At 43.4% G+C, this 25,463-nt stretch overlaps 1 protein-coding gene and 1 long non-coding RNA gene across 3 annotated transcripts in view; one reads left to right on the top strand and one right to left on the bottom strand.

The window, feature by feature from the left end:
• Positions 1-9,992, bottom strand: part of STOM (stomatin) — a 33,868-nt gene extending 23,876 nt beyond the window's left edge. For both annotated transcript variants that reach the window (XM_002720468.6, XM_017350067.4), the window contains exon 1: positions 9,875-9,992. In XM_002720468.6, the coding sequence (XP_002720514.1) occupies positions 9,875-9,935 (61 nt within the window). In that variant the 5' untranslated portion in view covers positions 9,936-9,992. The remainder of the gene's footprint in view (positions 1-9,874) is intronic.
• Positions 9,993-10,165: 173 nt separating this feature from the next.
• The window catches only part of LOC127493200 (uncharacterized), a 113,641-nt gene continuing 98,343 nt past the window's right edge, over positions 10,166-25,463 (top strand). The window contains exons 1-2 of the long non-coding RNA XR_011381827.2: positions 10,166-10,297; positions 13,543-13,620. This is a non-coding gene — a long non-coding RNA (uncharacterized LOC127493200). The remainder of the gene's footprint in view (positions 10,298-13,542; positions 13,621-25,463) is intronic.

The following is a 25,463-nucleotide window of genomic DNA, read 5'->3' on the forward strand; positions in this document are numbered from 1 at the left end:
GGAGGAGGAAGAGATTCATAAATTAAATAATATGTTTGATCTTCCTTCCAGTCTCTCAAATACGGGTATGTTTCCCATCTTCCTGGTTTCTCTCTCCTTTGTTTTGAAATAGGTCTTTTAAGACCTGCAAAATAAACACTCGAAGTGAAAACAGGCACCAGGGCAAGCAAAACATGTGAATTTAAATATGTCTGCCGTAAAGGAAAATTTTGTGATAACTATGCTTTTCAAATAACTGGAATTTTAGGAGAAACAAACAGAAGGGATGGAAACAACAGAAGAGAAGGAAGACAAGAGCCACAGAAGGAGAAAAGGAGTAAAGAGGAGAGAAACATAAAAATGAAGGCAGCAGGCTATAAAGAGACAGATTCAAGGGCTAGAAGAGTGAGAGGGGTAGAGCATAGCACACAGGATGGGCTCGATAACTACATGATGAAAAAAGGACAGTGTTTAACTGCAGGTCACAACTGGCAACTCACGGAGCAGAGGATTTCAAAAGCAAGCACATATTATAATTCTTCTTAGAAATAATTTTTAATTGGGTTTAGTCTACAGTTCTTCAAATACCCTTATCCTTAAAACTCCAGAGAAGAAATTATTCTCTGTCCCACACTGACTATAGCTCAGATGGCATCAAATTAAGAACCATGATTGAAAAACGTAAAATTTCCTTCCTGTTGTGAACCAGTTATAGCTATAAACCTTAGACCAAAAGCACTGGTATTGATGAAGCAATACATAACTTAAATTACAAAGTTTAAAAATGTGTTTATCATGAAATACTAAGGAAATCAAATGAACTAATCCTTTTAAGGAGGATTGTTAACAACAGCTAAAATAAAGGGAATCCTTTGCTAGTTTAAACAGAACAAGGAAATTCAATGTGCATAAATATTTCATTTCCCAAGCATTTTGAAGATTTTCTGAGCTTTCCTTCATTCAAATGTTTCAGATGATAAATAGGGAAAATAAATAAGTAAATAGGGGGAAAATAGATGACAGCAATATGAATAAATTTGGACCCTGCAATTCTTGTTTAAAAAAAAGTATAGCATAATAGGTCCAGAGTTGGTTCTGTCACTTACTGGTTATGGGATCTGGGAAATGTACCTCACCCTTTTGTGCCTCAGTCTGCTCATCTGAAAATAGGGTTAATAAGAGTACCTCCTCAGAGGGCTGCTGTGATGAATAAATAAACTCACGTGGAAGATATCTAGTGGAAAACAGTACTCCAACAAGATTTGCTAAATACTCAGTTGATGGATGAGTTGAGTGATTCTTCTGTTTCTTTGGAGAAAAACAAATTTCCTACCACATAAGATAAACTGAAACTACACGTCAGCAGACAGGATGCAAGAATCACTCAGAATCTTCTTCTGTCCCAACATAGTTGTCAACTGCTTTCATCAAGTGTTTTCTTTTTAAAAAAATCTGACCACAGGGACTACGTTGTGGCATAATGGGTTAAGTTGCTGCCTGAGGTGTCGGCATCTAATATGGGCACTGTTTCAAGACCTGGCTGCTCCACTTCCAATCCAGCTCCCTGCTAATGTACCTGGGAAACCAGTGGAAGATGGCCTAAGTACTTGGGCCCCTACACCCACATAGGAGACCCAGATGAAGTTCCTGGTTCCTGGCTTTGGTCTGGCCCAACCCTGGCCGTTGTGGCCATTTGAGGAATGAATGAGAAGATGGAATCTCTCTCTCTCTGTCTCTCCCTGTAATTCTGTTTTTCAAATGAACAAAGTAAATATTTAATAAAAAAAAAAGACATTTTCCAACTGTGAGGTTAGAGAATTCAGAATGATAGAGGAACAGGCTGAACATGACCCATGTCTGTAAAAATGAAAGTACTAATGTTCAGAAAAATTAGAGAACAATTTCATAATGGATATTAAGTTAATCAAACTTAGACTGGGCCTGAAATATGGGGAAACAGAACAAAACACTTCTTTCTATTTTTTCAAGTTTTTTTTAACCTAGAGCCATATTAAAAATATATATAATAAAATCTTTCTCATAAAAGTCTTTGGAGGGTAACATTATTTTCACTTAAAAATGGAAAAAGGAAGCATAAGAAAATTGATCATAAGGTTCTAAATTCTTCACTAAGGCAGAAGAACTAAGCAATGGCTAGGAGCTTGAGTTTTAGGAGCCAGATGCCAACTCCACCACTAAATTTTCTCACAAGAAAAAATGAGATAAATGAACAAAAAACTGGCTCAATAGTTCTTACAAAGACAACATGAGAACATATGAAAGGGCCTGACAGGAAGTGTGGAACAAATAGCTGCCATTATTATCATAACTTCAAGGTCATTATTGCTATAGTTTATAGAAATGAGATTTTTACTAAGTGAACTGCCTTCAGGGATCTGCACCCCATGGAGAAATTGATCAAGACTAACAATGCGCTTGGGGACTCCATCTCAGGAGGAGACACAGCCTGCATTTGGGGTGCTAAGTCACAGTCTAAACTCTCTGGGATCATCTTGCATACGAATCTTTCAAATTTGCCCCTAAATTTGAATCGACTACAAAATGACCTGGCTTTCTGAAGAGCAGCTCAAAACCATTCTTTTGGCTTATAGATCCTAGTCATTGTTAACCTTTTTATTCTTTGTTTTAATCCATTAACTAACACCCTAATAATTTACATTTCAAAGTTTCAAAAGTATACTCACATATATGTTGCCACCAGATACTCAAGATTCTGGGAGGCCAACAGGGCAGTAAGATTTCTACCCAACATAAAGACGAGGAGCTGACTCTGGAGGCTATGAGACTTGCCCAAGATGACCTAGGTCGTAAGTGATGGTTACTGAAATCTGAACCCAGATCACTTAGTGCTAAATTCCACTTGTATTTTTTAAAGGTTTATTTTATTTATTTGAAAGAGTTACAGAAAGAAAGAGGGAGAGACAGAGAGAGATCTTTCATCTGCTGGTTCCCTCCCAAGCTGGCCACATTGGCTTGGGCTGGGCCAGACCAAAATCTGGAGTCAGGAGCTTGGGCTGTCCTCTGCTGCTTTCCCAGGCCATTAGCAGGGAGCTGGATTGGAAGTAGAGCAGCTAGGGCTTGAACTGGTGCCCATATGGTTGCTTAACCTGCTATGCCATGGTGCTGGCCTCTCCACTTGTATTTTTACCATACTATACTACCTTACCATAAGAGCTCACTCCACTGGACAGCAAGTTTGGTATCAATTTCATTGTCTGATGCTTTAGGATAGATACTTTATATGTTGCATCTTCAAGGCTAATCCACTGAAAGCTCAAGTCAAGGCTTGAAGTTCAAGTTTATTTACTAGTCTTGGAGCATAGACATGATTTAAAAAATGTAGGAACAATTGTGTGCCAATAAAGAATTGATACACACTTCCTTCTTTCTACTGACTGGGATCTAACTTCTCTCTTTCCACACTTCCTTGAGCAAGATTCCTTATTAGGTATAATATATTACCCTGGCAAGTGTAATCCCCTTATTGATAATACAAACCCAAACAAATAGTCTACCTGTAGTAAGACTATGTAATAAAGAGTATGATGGAACATCTAAAGTCAACAGTTCGGTTAAAACAAACTTAATTAAATAAATTGTAAGCAGAAAATTAAACATTTTACAATGTGATTTAGTAAATATGGAGCTTGATCTCCCTTCTGACTTTTTCTCTTTTTGCTTCAACAAGCATTTTGCACCCATACTATGTACTTGATACCAAACAATTACAACAAGGAATGATAATGCTTCAAAAGCTCTCATCACTTAGTAAAGGTAGGAAGATAACAGATGAATCAAACTGGTAACTGTAATATGAGGGTATTTAAAAATGTTTGCAGAAAAAGAAATTAAAAGATAAGTTTATTTGGGTGCAAAATGTTTTGAAATCTATGCACATGAGGACTGGAAAAAGGTCAGGAAAAGTGTGCATTATGAAAAAACTATGCATAGATTTCGTTTTTTGCACAAAAATAAAATTATCTTTTAACTCCATATCCCATGAGCTTTTTAAAGTACTCAGTAATAACCATTACAGTAGAAATACACAAAGGTTGCTAGGCAGACTCAGAAGAGAGGAGTTCACTTTTTTGTGATTACAACAGTTTTCAGGAAAGCATGTTGCCATGCCTTCTTGAAAAATGATTCTGAAATTTATATGTAGTACTTTATAAACCTCTTAAAGATATCGTTTCTGGGACCAGTGTCGTGGCGCAGTGGGTTAAGCTGCTTCCTTTGGAGATTGGGCTACTCTGCTTCTGATCCAGCTTTGTGCTGTCTGGGAAGGCAGCAGAAGATGGCCCAAGTCCTACCCATGTGGCAGGCTCCTTGTTCAGTCTGGTATAAACCTCGCTGTTGTGGCCATTTAGACAGAGAATCAGCAGATAGAAGATCTCATTCTGTCTTTCCCTCTTTCCCTGTTACTCTGCCTTTCAAATAAATAAATCTAAAAATTTTTTTCTTCAAAATTGACTAGGGAATCAGAGACTCTGTTTTGCACAGTAAAACATACGCAAAAAGGTGGCATCAAGAACCTATTTAATAATAAAAACATACATAAATGCCTGCGTTTGTAGACTTGGTCTGTAGCTTGAGTTAATTTATGATGGCTGGTGGTTTAACTCAGATTAATTATTGAAGAAGTTACAAAGTTCTCTTCAATCCGCTCGGCTGTACTGAAACAAACAAGTCAGCCTCATGATTTGCTTATTTTCAGACAATCTCCCAAAGGGATTTATTCTGTTGATGTGGCTCTTAATTATAATGATACATCTCTTTGCAATCCACCTGCATTATTTCATTACAGGGTGAAAGCCCTGGCCGTAAGAAAATTCGGTTTGCTTCAGGTTTGGTCATATTTATCTGCCTAGGACTAATGACCAGCAAAGACATAACGAGGCAGAGTTCAGTCTTTTCAGTATACCACTGCTTCCCTCTGTCAGACGCAGCCTGCTGGAGCTGCCTTATCCAAGAGGCCTTGACTGAAGTTGGGTGCCCCTGGGGTTTCTTTGTTTTCTGTCTCTTACCTTCAGTGATGCACTGAAGTTAGCCAAGGTCAGGTATTTGCGTGTGCATTTTGGAGCTAGCTCTAAGGTAGGAAACATAGTTAGGAAACTCAGAGAGCCCCAGAAAGAAACCTGGCTCTGAATCTCACAGGCCGTGTGTGATTTTACCTCTCAGAGCCTCAGTTTCTTGATTGTAAAATGATGAATGATGACATTTTCCTGGGTGCTGTTGCAGAACTGCGCTTAGATAATGTCTGCAAAGCCCTTAGGTGGTGCTTACATGGCAACCATTCAATAAATTCTATTTAATACATTCCAATAATAGCTTTCATATTTCAAATTTCCAAGGTTTACATGAAAAAAAGATGACATCAACCAAGCGAAATTTTGTTTGTATGTATAATTTTCCAAGGAGACAGCGCATTAGTTCCCATTAGAGTCTTAGAAGACTTCTGTCTTGGGGCTGGCACTGTGGTGTAGTAGGTTAAGCCTCTGCCTGCAATGCTGGCATCCCAAATGGGCGCTGGTTCTAGTCCTGGCTTCTCCTCTTCCGATCCAGCTCTCTGCTATGACCTGGGAAAGCAGTGGAAGATGGCCCAAGTGCTTGGGCCCCTGCACATGCAAGGGAGACCCAAAGGAAGCTCCTGGCTCCTGATCAGCTCAGCTCCAGCTGTTGCGGCCATTTGGGTAGTGAACCAGTGGATGGAAGACCTTTCTTTTTGTCTCTCCCTCTCTCTGTCTATAACTCTACCTCTCAAGTGAATAGACAAAATCTTAAAAAAAAAAATTCTGTCTTTAAAAAAGTATACAGCCAAGAGAAAGAACTTAGAAGTAAAAATGGGCCTATGATCACAAAAAAAAAAAACAACTAAATGAACATGAAGTACAAAGACACTTTATTCCCAAAGAATTCCTCTAACCAGGGGGTCAGGATAGGGAATCCAGGAAAATACAACTATCAAATAGGCAGTGGCAGTGTTGTGCAATTTTTTCCATTCAACTTTTAGAATCAGTAAATCCATATTTAAAAGACGACTCCCAGTCCACCCCAAATGGCATCAGCTTTCTATATGGAAAGCCAAGAGACAGGGCAAAGAGTCCCTGATAAAAGCCAGCCTCCACAAAATTCTGTCAAGAGCTGGGTGGGTGGAACTGCCCCGGGGCAGAAGGGCTCCCAGGTTAGAACCACCGACCCTGCTGGCTCCAAGCTAAAAAAGCCCTTACGCCGTCCAGCTTCCAAGATAACCACCGCTGTTGAGGGAAAGGCCTAGGGTCAGTACAAGCAGGACTGCCATCTTCCTTTTAGATATGCCACCTGTTCTACATTAACCTCCTGTGCAAGCCAGTTCTCCCCCCAGGCCAGCTAGGTAATGGAGTCAACAGGGTGTTTTCCCTAAAAAGAGTCACATCTTCCTTATAATGTCCCTTCTGGTAACCCATGTAAAGAGGTCGATAGGTCTGGGCCTCACGGATAGCTGGCCAGGCTATCTTCTGGATTAGATAACACATTTCCTAGGTACTCCAATAATGATTCGAGGCCGACAAGAAGCCGGTGGCCTGAAACAGGAGTGCAGTGCAAATCCAGCAACACTGTACAAGCTGAGAGCCTGAAACAAGCAAGCCAGCCCTAAAGAGAGCACCAGGGACGCCAGCGACAGAGGGATTCAGTCACTCCGGAAGCTGACTGATTTGCACACGGCTGAAGCCTGAGGAATTGGCCGCCTGATAAAATAAATGGACTGTGGAAGACTGTGGATTCAAAAAGCTTCCATAGCCATAGCAGCTCATGTCAAGAGCCTCGGATGGTCATTGACGTCATACATGAGTGGTAATTGTTAAATTAAACAACAGGAGTCACTGTACACTAACAACCCGTGCAGAACCTCTGTCCTCTGAGAACTAACTGTAAAACTTGTTCTCAAATAATTTTGTGTGTGTGTGTGCATGTGCACAAATTGTTGAAATCCTTACTTAATATAGAGTTGGTCTTCTGTGTATAAAGTTAATTGAAAATGAATCTTAATGGAGAATGGGATAGGGAATGGGAGAGAGAGGAGGAGGTGGGGTAGGAGTGGGGGCAGCAGGGTGGGTAAGGTGGGAAGAATCACTATATTCCTAAAGTTGTAGTTGTGAAATTTGTATTTATTAAATAAAAGGTTTCTTTGGGAAAAAAATTAATGGACTGATCCTTTCTCTTTTTGCCTCTTTATATTTGTTTCAAAATTTTAATCTAAGTAACTGTTGTATACAAATAGATAACGAGGACAAGATTATAAAAATTACTGATCAAATAAAAAAGGTCACCCACGGGGTAGGGGACACACGCCTTTGGCAGAGCAGTTAAACTGTAGTGTGGGACATCTGCATCCCATATCAGAGTACCTGGCGGAGCTCTGGCTCTGCTCCTGATGTCAGCTTCTTGGGAGACAGCAGGTGATGACTCAAGTAGTTGGGTCCCTGCCACCCACCCTGCCAACCACATGGGAGACTCAGATTGAGTTCCTGGCTCCCAGCCTCAGCCTGGCCCAGGTCTGGCTGTTGCAGGCACTTGAGGGAGTGAACCAGCAAATGGGACATCTTTCTGTCCACCTCTCTCTCTGCCTTTCATATAAATAAAAATAAAATATAATAGGACTACATTACATGGCCAGCGCTGCGGCTTACTAGGCTAATCCTCCACCTTGTGGCGCCGGCACACTGGGTTCTAGTCCTGGTCGGGGCACTGGATTCTGTCCTGGTTGCCCCTCTTCCAGGCCAGCTCTCTGCTGTGGCCCGGGAGTGCAGTGGAGGATGGCCCAAGTCCTTGGGCCCTGCACCCCATGGGAGACCAGGAGAAGCACCTGGCTCCTGCCTTCAGATCAGCACGGTGGCCATTGGAGGGTGAACCAACGGCAAAGGGAAGACCTTTTTCTCTGTCTCTATCTCTCACTGTCCACTCTGCCTGTCAAAAAAAAAAATAGTACTACATTACTGATAATCTGTGTGACTTAGTGTTCAAAAAAATGCTTTTAAAGATTATTTATTTGAGGGGCTGTCACTGTGGTGCAGTAGGTTAATCTTCCGCCTGCGGTGCCAGCATCCCATATGGGAGCCGGGTTCTAGTCCTGGTTGCTCCTCTTCCAGTCCAGCTCTCTGCTATGGCCTGGGAAAGCAGTAGAAGATGGCCCAAGTGCCTGGGCCCCTGCACCCACATGGGAGACTAGGAAGAAGCTCCTGGCTTCAGATCGGTGTAGCTCCAGCTGTTGCAGTCAATTGGGGAGTGAACCAACAGATGTAAGAACTTTCTCTCTGTCTCTCCTTCTCACTGTCTGTAACTTTACCTCTCAAATAAATAAATAAAATCTTAAAAAAAAAGATTATTTATTTGAGAGGCAGAGTTACAGAGAGGCAGAGAGAGAGAAAGAGGTCTTCCATCCGCTGGCTCACTCCCCAGGTGGCCGCAACAGCCAGAACTGGGAAGATCTGAAGCCAGGAACCAGGAGCTTCCTCCCGGGTCTCCCATATGGGTGTACTTGGGCCATCCTCCACTGCCTTCCCAGGCCACAGCAGAGAGCTGGATCAGAAGTGGAGAACCGGGACTTGAACCAGTGCCCACATGGGATTCTGGCACTACCCGCCGCAGCTTCACCGGCTACACCACAACACTGGCCCCCAAAATACGGTTTTGCTTTGGTTATCATCAATTCCTTGTTGTTAATTAACTTCAAATTTGGGAAGATAATGCTCCACAGTGCTTAGGAGAGAAAAGTGGGGGACAAAGATTTCTGCAACTCTTCTGGTGCTCCTGGAAAGGAACTAAATAAAGACAGGGATCCCTGGGCAAGCAGAACGGGACTTAACATCAGAGCGGTGGACAAGGCTGGCTCTGCAGCAGATACCTCCAAAGTGGCGCCTTTTGGGGGGTTCTGGAGAAGCACACCCAGCTCCCCACATTTCTTTCTTCATGTCATCCTGCCCGAAATCCCATCTTTAGAGAGAATTCCTTTGGCTCACTGAGAGCTCTCCAGAGGATACTCCCTCTCTTCATTGTTGGACATCCCCGCGCCCCCAAGGAGTTAGCCAACAAAGGCGCAAGGCATCCCGCACCTGTTTCTTCACAGGGAAACAAGAGGACTGAGCCACTGGGGGGTGGGGGGCGGAGAGGGTAGGGGAATTTAGAGCTGCCGGTAGGGAACAAAAAGCCGGCAAGGAGAGGTCCCTAAGACACAGGCACTGAAGTGCTAGGGGCACAGGAGGGGCTGGCCAGATGGGGAGGGGGCGTGCTAAAGCCAGACTCTTCTCCCAGAACTGCCCTCAGTGCATCGGGAGGTAGGGGGTCCTGCACCTTCCCTGGAAATTGTTCGGGGTCCCGATGCTGGGGCCAGGGGTGCAAGAGGGTGGGCGAAGGCTGCGCAGGGCCTCCATCGGGTGGGGCGAGAAAGAAAGGAGAGTGGGTGAGGTGGAAGACACCCCGCTCCCGGCCCCCCACTCGCCGGCTGCCAGTTAACTCTTGCGTTTCCCGGGCCGCCTGGATGACACGAGATAACGAAGGGCTGGCACCGAGCCGGGCAGCTGGCGACCGCGGGATAACGTGAGCCCTGGCCACGGTTCCGAGTACTGGAAACGCCCCTTTGTCCCTGGCGCGCCCACAATGTGCCCGGCACGGGCTGTGCTCTTTGCATCCCACCACCCCGAAATCGTGACCCCAGCCTGCGAAACAGGGCTCGTTATTCTCACTGGACGAGCGAGGAGAGGAGCGCGCACTGCCCAAGCCGCGGAGACCTGGCTAGAACCCGCGTGTCAGGCTGCACAGCCCGTGGGGATCCGCACCCAGGGGGAGGGTCGGGGGCCGGCAGGGACTCCTCGAGCGTCGCCAGGGGCGCGGGGCTCACCCTTAAAGGAGTCGGGGAGCCGGTGCGCTTGGTTGTCCGTGCCGTGCCGCTTCTCTGCCATGCTGCCTGAGCAGGAGTCGGGCTCTCACGTCGCGTCCCCCCACTAAGAAGCCAGAGACGCCAGGAATGCCCTGAAGAGCCCAGGAGACTGAGACCTAGGCTGCAACCCCGCCCCTCCTCGCGGTCACGCCCCTCCCTGAGTCCTGACCAATCGGCTCTCAAAATAGAAAGGACACGCCCCCCCGCAGCCTCCGCCACGCCCTCTTGCGCGCGCGCTCCTCCCCGGGGCCTCTGGGCGGCCGTTTCCCTGCAGGCTGAGGGGCGTAGCCGGAGGGACGAGGCCCCCACTGCGGTGGGGTTCCGGGCCGAGGGGCGTTGGCTGAGGATACACTGGGGGCGGTCAAGAGACGGCCTGAGGAAAAGGTGTGAATAGGACAAGGCGACCCGCAGGGTACAAGTATTAGAACTGGGCGCCTCGTTTGGCCTGAGGAGCTAGAGGGAAGAAAATGGCGCCCTCTCTCGACGGGGCGAGGTCTGAATTGAGGCGAGAAGGTTGGGGACACCTGCGTGGCCCAGGTGCGGGCGCGGAGGCCAGTCTGAGCAGAGGGGCTGTGGGGTGAGGGGAGGCAGGCCAGGGGACCGTCGCCCGGAGCCGAGGCGAGGAGTTGCATGTCTCGACCCGCGGCGCGAGGGTCCAGCGTGGTGCCCCTCGAGGAGTTCCCCTGGCCCTCCAGCTGGGGGGACGGGCGACCAACAAGCAAGCAGATCACAGCGCAGAGTGAGGCGTTAGCTCAGGGGACAAGGGAAGAGTGGCCTTGAGATGTCGCCAGGAAGATGAGAAGGAGCCCGCCTTGGGAAGGGGGACGGGCGGTTGCAGGAGGATGGGAAGGGTCGCCCAGGTGCAGGGATAAGGAGCGGCAGAGGCGGTAGTTCCAGGCTCGGGCTTTCTCGTAGGTGGTGGTGGAAAGCCTCGCTGTTGAAAACCGCACTGTGTTTTAGGCTCTGTGATTGGTCCTCAGGCAAAATGTGCAAAGTGTGTTCTTGTAACAGAAGGTGTGCTTTCAAAAACATCTTCAAATCAGTACAGAGTCACAGGCAGTTGGGTAGAACGTGCAGAGAAGTCACAGGTCCCCTGTCCACCCAGTGTCCCCATAGTCACGTCCCACTCAGCTGCAGCACCCAAACCAGGAAATGGACCATGCGTGATGTGTATGTCTACGTCACACGCACACATGCACATAGTGTAGACGTAATGTGGGTAGTCCGTGTTATTGTATCACCTGTGACCAGGGCAGTTAAGATGCAGAGCTGTTCCGTCACCATAAATCTCTCCCTCCTGAGAGGCAATGTTATCTTTTTTCTAATGTGCTCAGTGTTTGGCTGTGTACCGTGCAGTAGTTTGTGGTGCTTAGATAATATGGAAGGGTAGACTTTGGGATTTTATAGGGCTGCGCGAGGATGATTGTTGCTTCAGGCGAAGCCTCCAGTGTGGGCATAAAAGCCTGATTCAGAGCTTGTAAATTGACTTCCGGTCAAATTAGCGCAAATGACTGCTCCTGTTCCTGGAAAGGTGCATGGCTTGTGCAGTTGCTTTGTTGATTAGCCTTCTGGAGAAGATAAGAAGAGGGCTACAGTAATTTAATGATCCCTCCTCTCTCACAATCATCCTTGAGAAAGTCCACAGCTTCATATTTTCCATTCTGCAGCAAATAAACCCCAGAGGCAGGAACTTCCTGTTTGTGCTGTGACTCCCAGAAAAGAGGAGCAAATGCCCCAAAATGAATTAAACCCTTTGGTCGAGACAGCCTTGACTACAGATTGCTTAGTGTGAGGAAGTATGTAGTTTTCCTTTTGGCTGGAAAGGAAAATATTTCAAAATGAATTTAATGTGCGTGTTCTCCCCTGCTTCCTTAGCTCTGGTCTCAAGGCAATCCCAACAGCGTCACTTCTGGAGAATTAGAAAAGAAGCCACTCCCTGTGGGACCAAGACTTCAGTAAACACTTGTTGGCTTTGGTTTCAGATTGCATCAGTTCTAGAGCTAATTCCAGGCTCCAACCCAAGAACAGGTTTTGACTTGACTTTTGAATGCCTTCAGAGTAGATAAGAGTTTCCGATCTTGATTAAAATATGCTTTCACTTGCCCATGAAACTAGTATATTCTGACTTTCTCATGAATGTTCTGTATAAACACATCGATTATATATCGTCCTTTCTGTTGGGGAGATTTTTAATTCTAACTTTTCTTCTAGGAATGACTAGAAGCTAGGATGTTGGAGTTTTGTTTGTTTATTTAGAACTTTATATTTTGAGGATGGAGATTTGGGAACAGGCATTTAGCCTAGCAATTTAGATGACCACATCCCACATTGGAATACCTGAGTTTGATTCCTGGCACTGGCTCCTGACTCCAGCTTCCTACTAATTCAGACCCTGAGAGACAGCAGGTTATGGCTCAAGTAATTGGATTCCTGCCATCCCAGTGGGAGGCCTGGATTATAATTTCTTTTTTTAAAAAACAAGATTTATTAATTTATTTATTTGAAAGTCAAAAATAGAGAGAGGGACACAGAGAGAGAGAGAGATTTTCCATCTGCTGATTCACTCCCTAGATGGCCGCAACTGCCAGCGCTGAGCCAGGCCAAAGCCAGGGGCCAGGAGCTTCTTCTAGGTCTCCCACAAGGGTAATAGGGGCCCAACCATTTGGGCCATCTTTTGCTGCTTTTCCCAGGCCGGTAGCAGGAAGCTGAATTGGAAATGGAGCAGCCAGGACGTGAACCAGCACCCATATGGGATGGGTGGCTTTACCCGCTATACCGCGATGCCAGCCCCTGGATTACAATTTCTGACTCCTGCTTTCTGCCCAGGCGCAACTCTGGCTGTTCCGGGCATTTGGAGAGTAAACCAGCAAATGGGAGCTTGCTTTCTCTGTTTTTCTCTCATTGCCTCTCAAATAAAATAGAGATTTATTATATGAAATTAAGAGTCAAATTACTTAGAATCTTTTAACTTCTATCAAAAATGCTATTAAACTTTTGATGAAATTTTCTTCTAGCTATTATTTATTTAAAAGATATGTTTAGTTAAAACCTGAAAACATATTCTGTACAAAGATACCTCAGAAAGTGTGTACATGTATTATGAAATGGGTATTAGGAAAAATCATTACATGTATTTCAAAAAATCATTGCACTGACTCTTTCAAATTTCTTTTTCCATGGGCTATTTGAAGTAACTTCATATTTATGTCTTATTTTGTTCTTATTTGCCTAGCATATTCAGGGTTCCAAATTATGTATTGATCGATGGTCATGATGACATTAAGACATGGAGATCTGGTTAAAGACAGACATGCACCATGAATCCATTATTGAATAAGTCAGAGGGAAATTTAGTTAGTCTTTCTCCCATACCCATAAAAAAGCTTTGATAAGAACAACAGGAAAGTCTTTATTTTTTTCCTTTAAATTTGCTAATCCAGGCTCTTCCTGATGCCTTTAGTGAAGCCAGCTAATGAAATACCTTGTGGGAACAGCAGTATTGACAGTTGCATCTGTTTGTGGCATTTTCCCCAGGATGGAGCTAACAGATTTGACCTGTTTCTCCATATGGATTAATTTACATCTATTACTTTACAGTAAAGTTTTTATCTTTTTTATCTTTTCCTCAGGAAATTACTCTAGGATTTGAATCATCACAAGAGTATAACCAGAGGAGTGGCAGCAGACCAAGTACTTTGTAGCACCTGGTAAGATGCTGAGAGGCCGGCACTGCGGCTCACTAGGCTAATCCTCCGCCTTGAGGTGCCGGCACACTGGGTTCTAGTCCCAGTCAGGGCGCCGGATTCTGTCCCGGTTGCCCCTCTTCCAGGCCAGCTCTCTGCTGTGGCCAGGGAGTGCAGTGGAGGATGGCCCAAGTGCCTGGGCCCTGTACCCCATGGGAGACCAGGAGAAGCACCTGGCTCCTGCCATCGGATCAGCGTGGTGCCAGACCCAGCATGTGGGCCGTGGCAGCCATTGGAGGGTGAACCAACGGCAAAAGGAAGACCTTTCTCTCTGTCTCTCTCTCTCAGTGTCTACTCTGCCTGTCCAAAAAAAAAAAAAAAAAAAAAAAAAAAAAAAAAAGATGCTAAGAGTCCAATTCCTTAAGTCTTATGAAAATAAGAAGTTTTGCTATAATATTAGTGATATTTAATAGTTACCTATGGAAATGATCCTATTAATATGATAATATATTCGTTTGCTTAGCTAATATTTATTGTACACTTATGTGCCAAGCATTGTTCTAGGTTTTGGGGATACTTCAGTGAACAAAAAGAGACAAAAATTTTTGTCCTCATGCATGGATCTTCTTGTATTCTTTTTTTTAAGATTTATTTATTATTCAAAAGTCAGAGTTACACAGAGAGAGGAGAGGCAGAGAGAGAGAGAGAGAGAGGTCTTCCATCCGATGGTTCACCTCCCAACTGACCACAATGGCTGGAACTGTGGCAATCCAAAGCCAGGAGCCAGGACTTCTCCGGGTATCCCACACAGGTGCAGGGGCCCAAGGACTTGGGCCATCTTGTATTGCTATCCCAGGCCATAGCAGAGAGCTGGATCAGAAGTGGAACAGCCAGGACTCGAACCGGCTTCCATATGGGATGCCAGCACTTCAGGCCAGGACGTTAACCCGTGTGCCACAGCGCTGACCCCTTGTATTCTTTTTCATATTTATTATTTTTCCAGAATTTACATCACAAAGTGCTACCATAGACTGGGTGGTTTAAACAATAGAAATCGATATTTCTACAGTTCTTGGGACTAGAAGTCCAAGACCAAGGTGTCAGCAGGGTTGGTTACTTCCAAAGGCCAGGAGGGAAAGACTTGTTGCAAGCCTCTCTTTTTGACTTGTAGATGGCCATCTTCTCCTCATGTCTTCAGTTTGCCTTCCCTCTGTGCTTGTCTGTATCTAAATTTCCTCCTATTGGATTAGGGTCCATCCTACAGACCCCATTTTAGCTTAATTACCTCCTTAAGATTGTCTCCAAGTACAGTCACATTCTGAGGTACTGTGGGTTGGATCTTCAACCTAAGACTTTTTGGGGATCACAGTTCAACCCAATTTATTAAATTTGACCATGGTAAATCCATATCTTTGTCTCACTTGTCTCCTATCCACATCCCTGAGATATTAAAAGTCGTTTATACTTACTTGCAAGGTATGTTCAGGTAACCTGTAATTACAAGTGATTACTTCTCTAAACGTGACTTATTTTTAAAGAACACTAAAAAGAATTTGAAAAAGGATTACACTACTTAGAATGTTGTTCTATATAGTTTACCATATTCTACTGCTTTAAAAAAATTATAAAAATGAATCAAGGGGAACTGTGTTGGAGGAGAGGATTTCTATTTACCAGCTTATTATTCACAGGGCACCGAGGATGCATGGTAAAATATTTCAAGTACTTTATATGGAATAAGTACTGGGCTTATATAATAACATTATTTTTAGGCCGGCGCCGCGGCTCACTAGGCTAATCCTCCGCCTAGCGGCGCCGGCACAGCGGGTTCTAGTCCCGGTCGGGGCGCCGGATTCTGTCCCGGTTGCCCCTCTTCCAGGCCAGCCCTCTGCTGTGGCCAGGGAGTGCAGTGGAGGATGGCCCAGGTGCTTGGGCCCTGCACCCCATGGGAGACCAGGAAAAGCACCTGGCTCCTGGCTCCTGCCATCGGATCAGCGCGGTGCGCCGGCCGCAGCGCGCCGGCCGCGGCGGCCATTGGAGGGTGAACCAACGGCAAAGGAAGACCTTTCTCTCTGTCTCTCTCTCTTACTGTCCACTCTGCCTGTCAAAAAAAAAATAAAAAAAAATATAATAACATTATTTTTAATAATTCATGTAACATTACCATCATCATTTTCCACCATTACAGGTTACTAGTTATTTTTACTTTAGACTGAGACTGGGGTTAGTCACTTACTTATAGATGGTAAGTGGCAGAGATACTGTTTGCTCCAAATCTATATAACCCCTGAGTTTAAGCTCTTCATCATTCCAAATATGTGAAAAGAAACAAAATTATCATTTATTCAGATTAAAAAACATCTAAATACCCTAAATGGGTATTTAAAATTACCTTCAGTATTCATGTATACTTAATTTTATATTGAAATTATACTTTTTGCTCAGTGTTTATATCATTGTTGATATACTATATGAAACTGTTTTCATTTTTTTAAGATTTATTTATTTATTTGAAAGTCAAAATTACAGAGAAAGAAGGAGAGGCAGAAAGAGGGAGTGAGGTCTTCCATCCGCTGGTACACTCCCAGGGAACCAGGAACTTCTCCAGGTCTTCCCACTTGAGTGCAGGGGCCCAAGGGCTTGGGTCATCCTCCACTGCTTTCCCAGGCCATAAAAGAGAGCTGGAGCAGAAGTAGAGCAGCCAGGACTTAAACGGGTGCCCATATGGGATGCTGACACTGCAGACGGCAGCTTTACCCACAATGCCACAGTGCTGGCACCGTCTGTTCAGCTTAAGTATTGAATTTGTAAAGATCAAGACAGAATCTACAACCAGATCAATATTTTATAGTTTATTTCATTGGACATATCAAATTTTTTTGACAGAGTTACACAGTGAGAGAGGGAGACAGAGAGAAAGGTCTTCCTTCTGTTGGTTCACACACCCCCCCCCCCAAAATGGCCACTACAGCCGGAACTATGCCGATCTCAAGCCAGGAGCCAGGTGCTTCTTCCTGGTCTCTCACGTGGGTGCAGGCACCCAAGTACCTGGGCCATCCTCCACTGCCCTCCCGGGCCACAGCAGAGAGCTGGACTGGAAGAGGAGCAACCAGGACTAGAACCCGGCTCCCATATGGGATGCCAGATCTGCAGGCAGAGGATTAACCAAGTGAGCCATGGTGCTGGCCCCATACATATATATCAATTTTAATTGAAAATTTAAACAATGGTTAAAATATTTAGATTTTCCCCTTGTAATAGTACAGAGTAAATTTTGTTTTTCCATTGTTGAAGTTGAATGAGGCAGCTAACTGCCTGGAAATATCAGGAAAAGCTTCCAAGGAATGCTGAGATTAATAGGATAAAATCACTTTAGAAAAAAATGCTTTAGGAATACAAAAAAAAAAGCCATTGTAAATGTATATGAATATGCCAGAGCTTGGTATTGTGGGGGAAGTATAAGTAGTAACATATGCAAGAAGTGGTAGTGAGAGATGACAGTGAAGTGAAAGGCATATGTCAAACTTAGAAGTCAATTATGAAGTTTCTGAAAGATCTTAAGTAGGGTGGAATGAATGTATTGGACTACTGTGTTTGAATATGGTTTGTATTCTCCAGGGGTCCATTGTGATTAAGCGTATGGAGCAGCTGGGACTCAAACTAGCACCCGTATGGGATGCTACTTCACAGGTAGTGGCTTTACCCACTACACCACAATGCTGTCCCCATAATTTCTTACAGAACTAAACATAATCTTAAGTTATGATCCAGTAATTGTGATGTTTGGTATTTACTCAATGAGTTGAAAAGTTATAGTCACACAAAAATCTGTACACAGTTTTATTCACAATTGCGAAAATTTGGAAACAATTGAGTTGTCTTTTAGTAAGTGAAAAAAATAATGCGTTGTCATGCTATGAAAAGATCTAGATGATTATCACTTCTCGGCCTTTTGGCTAAGATCAAGTGTAAAAGATCTAGTTGAACCTTAAATGCATATTACTAAGTGAAGTAAGCCAGTACAGAAATGCTGTATACTATATGATTCCAACTATATGACATTCTGCAAAAAGCAAAATTATGAGACAGTAAAGCATCAATGGTGCAAGGGGACGAGGAGGGAGGGATGAATAGAAGTAGCACAGAGGTTTATAGGGCAGTAAAAATACTCTCTTTTACTCTGTTTGATTCCATCATGGTAGAGACATGTTACACACTTGTCAAAACCTGTAGAATTTGTAAAACCCGCATCACCAAAAATGAACCCTAACCAGGACTTTGGGTGGCAATAATGTATAAGTTTATTGTAATAAAAAGGATGTTAATAGTGGAGAGGCAGGCTTAGTGGCAAGGCTTTAGAAATACCAAAGGGACAGGGGCCATGACAATGTCAGATTCCATCAGCACTGGTACTTTCTCTGAGTCCTAATAACTATAGTACTTTATTGATCAGTTTTTCATTGTTACAGCTGAACTATCTCCGAGAAGCTAATTAGGAAGGAAGATTTATTTTGGCTTACAGTTTTAGAGGTTTACAGTCTAAGATTGGGTGCCTGCATTAGTCTGGCATCTGATGAAGGCAGTGGATGGTGGAATGAGAAGGGAAGATCACATGATGAGCCAGGAAGCAGCAAGACACAGTGGGGTGTTTGGGACAGAATGCTGTAGAGAAACCCTTGCTAAAGAGTTCTTCAAAAGTGCAGGTACAGGCAGAATTGGATTCTGAGACGTGCTGACTTGTGAGATTGTAATATTGTTTTTTTAAAAAAATATTTATTCATTTATTTGGAAGTCAGTTACACAGAGAGAGAAGAAGAGGCAGAGGCAGAGAGAGAGAGAGAGAGAGAGAGAGAGAGAGAGTGAGAGAAAGAGAGAGGTCTTCCATCTGCTGGTTCACTCCCCAATTGACTGCAATGGCTGGAGCTGGCTGATCTGAAGCCAGAAACCAAGAGCTTCTTCTGGGTCTCCCACATGCATGCAAGGGCCCAAGCACCCAAGTGGGCTGTCTTCCACTGCTTTCCCTGGCACATTAGCAGGGAGCTGGACTGGAAGTGGAGCAGTTGGGACCCATGAGGGATGCTGGCACTGCAGACGACAGCTTTACCCCCCCATACCACAGCGTGGCCCTGACTGTAATACTGTTCTACCCTTGGGCTGGTGTGTTCTGGGAAAAAAGTGCTATGTGCTAAGAGCAGAAAATGACCAAGAAAGGGTCTTTTTTAGGCAAAGGAAAACTTAAGAGATGAAGTGACAAGTTTGAAAAGCAGAGAAATGATGACTGATAACTCAGGTTGAAAGAGAAATTCCACATGTACTAGTTGATCACTTGGGGTATTTAGTGACAGTCTTAAGTAAACTAACCTCTGACAGAAGTCAACATTGGATGAATGGTTGAAAGGCCAGTTTTTTGATCTACAAATGAGATACATCTCTTCATTTATTTAAGTCTTTTCTGCTCCTCAGTGCCATGTAATTTTTTATGGTAAACACTGAGACACAACCAATGATAAATGAAAATTTTATTCCCGATAAAAATCAATATTCTTTGAAAAGTTAAAATGGTCTAAATATAAGAATTCTTGTGATTTATTATGAATGTAAGGGTTGTGATTACTAGAAATTAGACAAACCACGTATAGGAATTAAATGTGGACCTTCTCAGGGATGACTTAGAGAGGAGAGATCGTTAAATTATTGTACTCTCCTCCTTATTCTTCTCCAGGAGGCTAATAAACACAGTGACTGCACAAGCAATACACCTCCCCCAGGAAAATAAACTGCTTTGTACGTACGTATCTGATTAGAAGTCAACGTGTGAGCTCAGAATCAGGCTTTTATCCCACACTAGAACCTTTACCTTAAAGCAAGATCATCTTAAGGCCTCTCTTAACATCTGTTGATCGATCAAGTGTGCTAAAGACTACCAATTCAGCCGGCGCCGTGGCTCACTAGGCTAATCCTCCGCCTTTCGGCGCCGGCACACCGGGTTCTAGTCCCGGTCGGGGCACTGGATTCTGTCCTGGTTGCCCCTCTTCCAGGCCAGCTCTCTGCTGTGGTCCTGGAGTGCAGTGGAGGATGGCCCAAGTGCTTGGGCCCTGCACCCCATGGGAGACCAGGATAAGTACTTGGCTCCTGCCATCGGATCAAGTGCGGTGTGCCAGCCGCAGCACGCTGGCCGCGGCGGCCATTGGAGGGTGAACCAACAGCAAAAGGAAGACCTTTCTCTCTGTCTCTCTCTCTCTCACTGTCCACTCTGCCTGTCAAAAAAAAAAAAAAAAAAAAAAAGACTACCAATTCATATTACCTTAGCACCACTAGGTATTGGCTATTACAGAACCAAACACTGAACACTGAAAAGAAGTACAAGTGCACCATAGGATGGAGAGCTTTGTGCGAGGGAGTAGTTCCTGTTCTGTGTTGATTGTCATGGTTATGGGAATGAGAGCTTTTTCTTTTTAGTTTTAGTTTTAGTTTTGTGTGTGTGTGTGTGTGTGGTGGGGGAGCAGGTTGGAAAGCTAAAAACCAAAGTGACTCTTGTTACCCCATGTGTTTCTCTATACCTTGGTTTCATGATGGAGAGTTGGAAATTGTTTCCCATATGTTGGAAAAGAGGTTGAGAATTATTGTGGTTTGTTCTGCTTTTATAGTGGCCAAATATACATCAACTGAAAGGAAAATAAAAATACAAGCTAGGCTAAAATAGCTTATAATCTGCACTTCATGAAATTAAGGGGTGATTTTATTACACCTTTCTTCAAAAAGTAAAAAAAAATGCTTAATATTCATCAAACCGCTTGAAATTCAGAATAGTGTAGCTATCATTTTAAAAATATAATGTTGGAGTTATCTTTTTATAGAGTAGCTATACAGTAATTAATGAAAGTGTTTTGGTTGTGTTGGCCATTTTTCTCCCTGTGAGTGAAGCTTATGAGTTAACCTTATGCTCTAAACGCAGTCATCACATTATTCTTAGCTCTATGCTAAGCAATTTACTCAAATGAAGAAGTTATGACCAGAATTTTCTGAGAATTTGATCTAGGCCTTTGAAGTAGGGAGAAAAAAACAAAGTGAACTATTGTCTCAACAGTACCAGTACAGGCACTGCTTTCCAGAGTCTTGTGACTGTCTGGAACATAAGCAGGTCAGTGGCGGTGCTAGTTACAGTCGAGGTTCAAAAGAAGCCTCCTCTCAGCATCATCCTGTGACCCTTCGCTTAAAAATAGGCAGAAGCACAGCACTGACCTGAAGAGCAGAGGGCGAAGTGCAGAAACTAGAGCTGAAGCCGATGTTGTCTAAGTCTGGGAGTGATCCTATGCAGGTTTAAAGCTGAAAGGTGTATTTTCTCCTTGGCATCCTCTAATGTTTATCTGTTTCTCTTCTGCTTTATAGTGCTTGCTGCTAATTACCTTAATTATCACATTGTCTCAGCCTATCCTAGCTTGTCTTCCCCTGTCACAGCCATCTCTGCCAGGCAGGCATTTGGCCTAGTGTTTAGGACACCCATATTCCACATCGGAGTGGCCTGGATTTGACACCTGGTTCCGGCTCCTGACTCCGCCTCCCTGCTAACGCACACCGTCGGAGGCAGTGGTGGTGACCCAAGTAATTGAATTCCTGCCACCCATGTGGGAGAGCTGGATTGAGTTCCTGGCTTTCACTTCAGCCTAGCACTAACTGTTACAGGTATTTGGGGAATGAACAGATAGAGGGGCGGTCTCCCTCTCTTTGCCTTTCAAATGAATAAATAATTTTTAAAAGTATATAAAACTTCACAACATATTTTTTAAAAAGCTGTCTTTGTTCTATAATTATCTATAGTCTTCTGGTCAATCAGCGATTATAAGGAAAAAAGATAATTTCATTGGATTTGCCCTAATTAGTATGTGATTAATAGCCTACCCTTTAACATTTCCAAAGATAATTGCTATTTTTAAGAAAGAATGCCTAATTAACTTAAATTTGAAAGAATTTTTTTCATTATAAAGATGTTAAAAGAAATTCAGGCAGTTTTAAAGGGAGGCTTTTTTTGGCTAGAAGTGAAAGTAATTTGGTTATCTCTTGGAAGATCAGTTCTGTTTGTACTCAGCAATCTACGCCTATTCCAGCATTTTTCATAGATTTATTTTCCTCTGCAGGTAAGTCTACAAACTCCTTAAGCTCTGGTTTTTTTTTTTTTTTTCACAATGTCTCCTTTGATGATGGTGGTAGAATGTTGTTTTCATTCCATGGGTTGTTCAAAAGACAGGTCTTCTATCCCATTGTTACTAGGTATCTTTGTTATTAGGGTCCTGACCTCAAGGAACACATTTGAGGAGGAAACACAGAAGAAATCATAATCATAAAAACAGCTTCCAAGAGGAAATGACATCAACTTTTTTTAAGATTTATTTCTTTGGAGGGGAGAATTCAGAGAGAAAGGAGGGAGGGAGAAAGAGAGTGGGAGAGAGAGAAGGAGAGAGAGAGACAAGAGACAATGTCTTCCATCCACTGGTTCATTCCCCAAATGGCTGCAACAGCCAAAGCTGGGCCAGGCTGAAACCAGGAGCTTCTTCCCAGTCATGCATGTGGGTGCAGAACCAAGCACTTGGGCCATTTTCCACTGCTTTCCCAGGGACACTAGCAGGGAGCTGGATCAGAAATGGAGCAGCTGGGACTCGAACCAGCTCCTATATGGGATGCCAGTGTTGCAGGCATTGGCTTTACCCATTATGTCACAATGCTGTCCCTGACATTTAAAATCCATTCAGAATAATATCTATGAGATGCCTACATATGGATCTAGTATTGCGTAAATGCTTGAGATTCAGTGGTTAACAAGTTAGATGTGGCCCCTGTCCTTGAGAAGTTTCCAGTCTAGTGGCTCTAGAGAGTGGATTACAGCTAGTACATCCTTTGGCGAAATGCTTATTATATAGAAATCAGGTAAAAGGCAGAGAGTTCACATTACATGATGGGAAAAGTAACATTTGTACCAAGAAATGGTGAAATAACTACTCAAGTTACCTTGTATCATCATGTAGAATTATGTACTCACCAAGAAGGAAGCTCTGGGGAATCAGAGCTGTTGTCATAGGCCAATTTAAAAGGGGAACAGGAGTGATTGAAATGACAATGGGTGCCTTTAATGCCATGGAATAATGCGTAAAGCAAGCAGACCACACTCAGATTGTAAAGCTGACACTGTAAGTGACAGAGTGAAACTCAGAAGGCTTTATGGGAGACCAATGTTGTGGTGCAGTGAGAAAAGTACCACTTGTGGCACCGGCATTCCATTTTGGAGCTACTCCACTGGCTGCTCCACTTTCCATCCAGCTTACTGTTGATGGACCTGGGAAGACAGCAGAGGATGGTGTAAGTACTTGGGCCCTTGCCACCTACGTGGAAGACCTGGTTGAAGTTTTCAGGCTCCTGGCTTCTGCCTGATCCAATCCCAGCTGTTGCATCCATCTGGGAAGTAAACCAGCAGATGATTTCTTTCTGTCTCAGTCACTATGTCAAATAAAATAATAAACAAAAACCTTTTTTAAAAATAAAGTCCTTTAAGGAACACTGTTTAAAAAGAAATTTTTACAGCTTGTAGTCATATGACTGAGAAAAACAAATGCACAGATTGATTCTATGTACTAATACATAAATTCACAAATTTTGTACTTTATATGAATATTAGGATAAGTTAGATTATGGAAGAATGCGGTCTTGGCAAATGAAATAGATATATATTGGAGAAAGAGAAATCAGGACTTGGAGAATGCAAAACTCTTAGATTTATCTAAAGTAGAACTTTCAACTCTGACACTAATAACATTTTGTAAGGATAATTTTTGCTGTTGTTGTAGGTCTCCCTGTGTATTATAAGATGTTTAGCAACATCTTTGGCCTCTACCTACCAGATGGCAATAGCACCTCACCCCAGTCATGACAATTAAAAATGTGCCCAGATATGACCAAATGCTCCCCCGTGTGGGGAAAGGGAGGAAATTGCCTATGGTTTGGGAAACACCTGTCTATGTCGTTTCCTGTTGAACAAACCTTGCTTGAGAAAACTATGTCTCATTACAAAAGAAACCTGAGAAGCAGTTTCATGCCCCTTCTTTCGTTGTCGCTTATCAGGCAAACAAGATGCCAATCTAACATATTGATCAAAGTGTAGGATCAAAGTAGAGAAAATTAAATGTTATATCCACAAGAAGTATTAACATTCGTTAATTTACCTTGTAAAAATATGGGGTATATTCTTAGGAATGGGTTTGAGACTGTTTGACTCTGAAAATGGAAGTGAAATTCCAGATTAGGCAGAATTTATTAATAAAATTGCTTCTCCTAGAAGTTTCCTTGCTTGGACAGCCATATGTGTTTAGTCTAATGTAGAGGAAGAAGTAAAAAAGTTAGGGAGTACTAGATTAGATCTACCAAGCAACCTGCCTATACCCCTCCCATGTCCTTTGATGTGCCCCGGAAGATTTTCAACTTACTTTTGGCACAAGGAATGAAATGGTGAAGGAAGTTTCAGATTCTTTGAAAAGTGCCTTATGGGGCCAGCACTTTAGCGTAGCCAGTAAAGCCGCTGCCTGCAGTGCCAGCAGCCCATATGGGCGCCAGTTCAAGTTCCAGCTACTCTCAATCCAGCTCTCTGCTGTGGCTTGGGAGAGCAGTAGAGGATGTCCCAAGTTCTTGGGTCCTTGCACCCGTGAGGGGGGACCCAGAGGAGGTGCCTGCTCCTGGCTTTAGATAGGCTCACCTCTGGCCATTGTGGCCATTTGGAGAGTGAACCAGTGGATGGAAGACCTCTCTGCCTCTGCCTCTTTCAAATAAATAAAATCTTTTTTTTTTTTAAAGTGCATTATGAGCTTCACTTTCTGGGCTGAGAAAGCAAATGAAAAAGGCAATTCTAGGAATGTGAGTCCTAATATCAGTGGGTATGGCCCTAAGACAGAAATGGACATGGTTTTCAAATAGACAGCAGGGTGAATATGATAATAAAATCTCAAGGAAGTTCTAGCATAGTTAAATTATTAAATTCATTTTAAAAGTTCATTTTCCTGGGCTGGTGCTGTGGCATAGAAGGTTAAACTTCCAGCTGCAATGCTGGCATTGCCGGTTCAAGTCCCAACTTCTCTCCTTCTGATCCAGCTCCCTATTAATGCGCCTGGGAAACCAGTGGAAGATGGTGCAAGTACTTGGGCCTCTGAACCCACGTGGGAGACCCAGATGAAGCTCCTGTTTCTTGGTTTCAGATGGGCCCAGAATTGGTTGTTGTGGCCATTTAGTGAGTGAACCAGCAGATGGAAGATCTCTCTCTCCTTCTCTTTCTGTATTTATGCCTTTCAAATAAATAAATAAATCTTTAAAAAGTTCATTTTCCCTAGATTTAAAAAATATAATTGACATATAAAAGTTATATATTATAGTATATAACATGATTCATATTTTGATTTGTGTAGACATTGTCAAATGATCCAATCTAATTAACATTCATTATCTCACTTTTTTGGTAAAATTTATTTGTAATTGTAGGAGCAATATGAATATTTATTAATAAAAATTCAAACACAATAGATAAAGCAGCTCTACCTGCAAACTCCTCTCCTCTAATCCCTTTTGCTTTCATGAAATACCAGAAATTCTCCATCGCAGAAGAGGCCCTTGATAATAAAATGTTTAAGTTGGCCCTCTCTGTTGATGCCTGTTCTCTCTGTCTCCAGGCAGCTCAGTGCTTGTTTAATGGACTTGTTAAGAAAGTGGCTGAGGGGCTAGCACTGTGGCATAGTGGGGTAAGGCAGCCACCTGCGGTGCCAGCGTCCCATGTGGACCCCGGTTTGAGTCCCAGCTGCTCCACTTCCAATCTAACTCTCTGCTATGGCCTGGGA

Source organism: Oryctolagus cuniculus, chromosome 1 (genome assembly GCF_051225735.1).
Source record: "Oryctolagus cuniculus isolate XC-2025 breed Fujian yellow rabbit chromosome 1, ASM5122573v1, whole genome shotgun sequence".
Classification (NCBI taxonomy): domain Eukaryota; kingdom Metazoa; phylum Chordata; class Mammalia; order Lagomorpha; family Leporidae; genus Oryctolagus; species Oryctolagus cuniculus.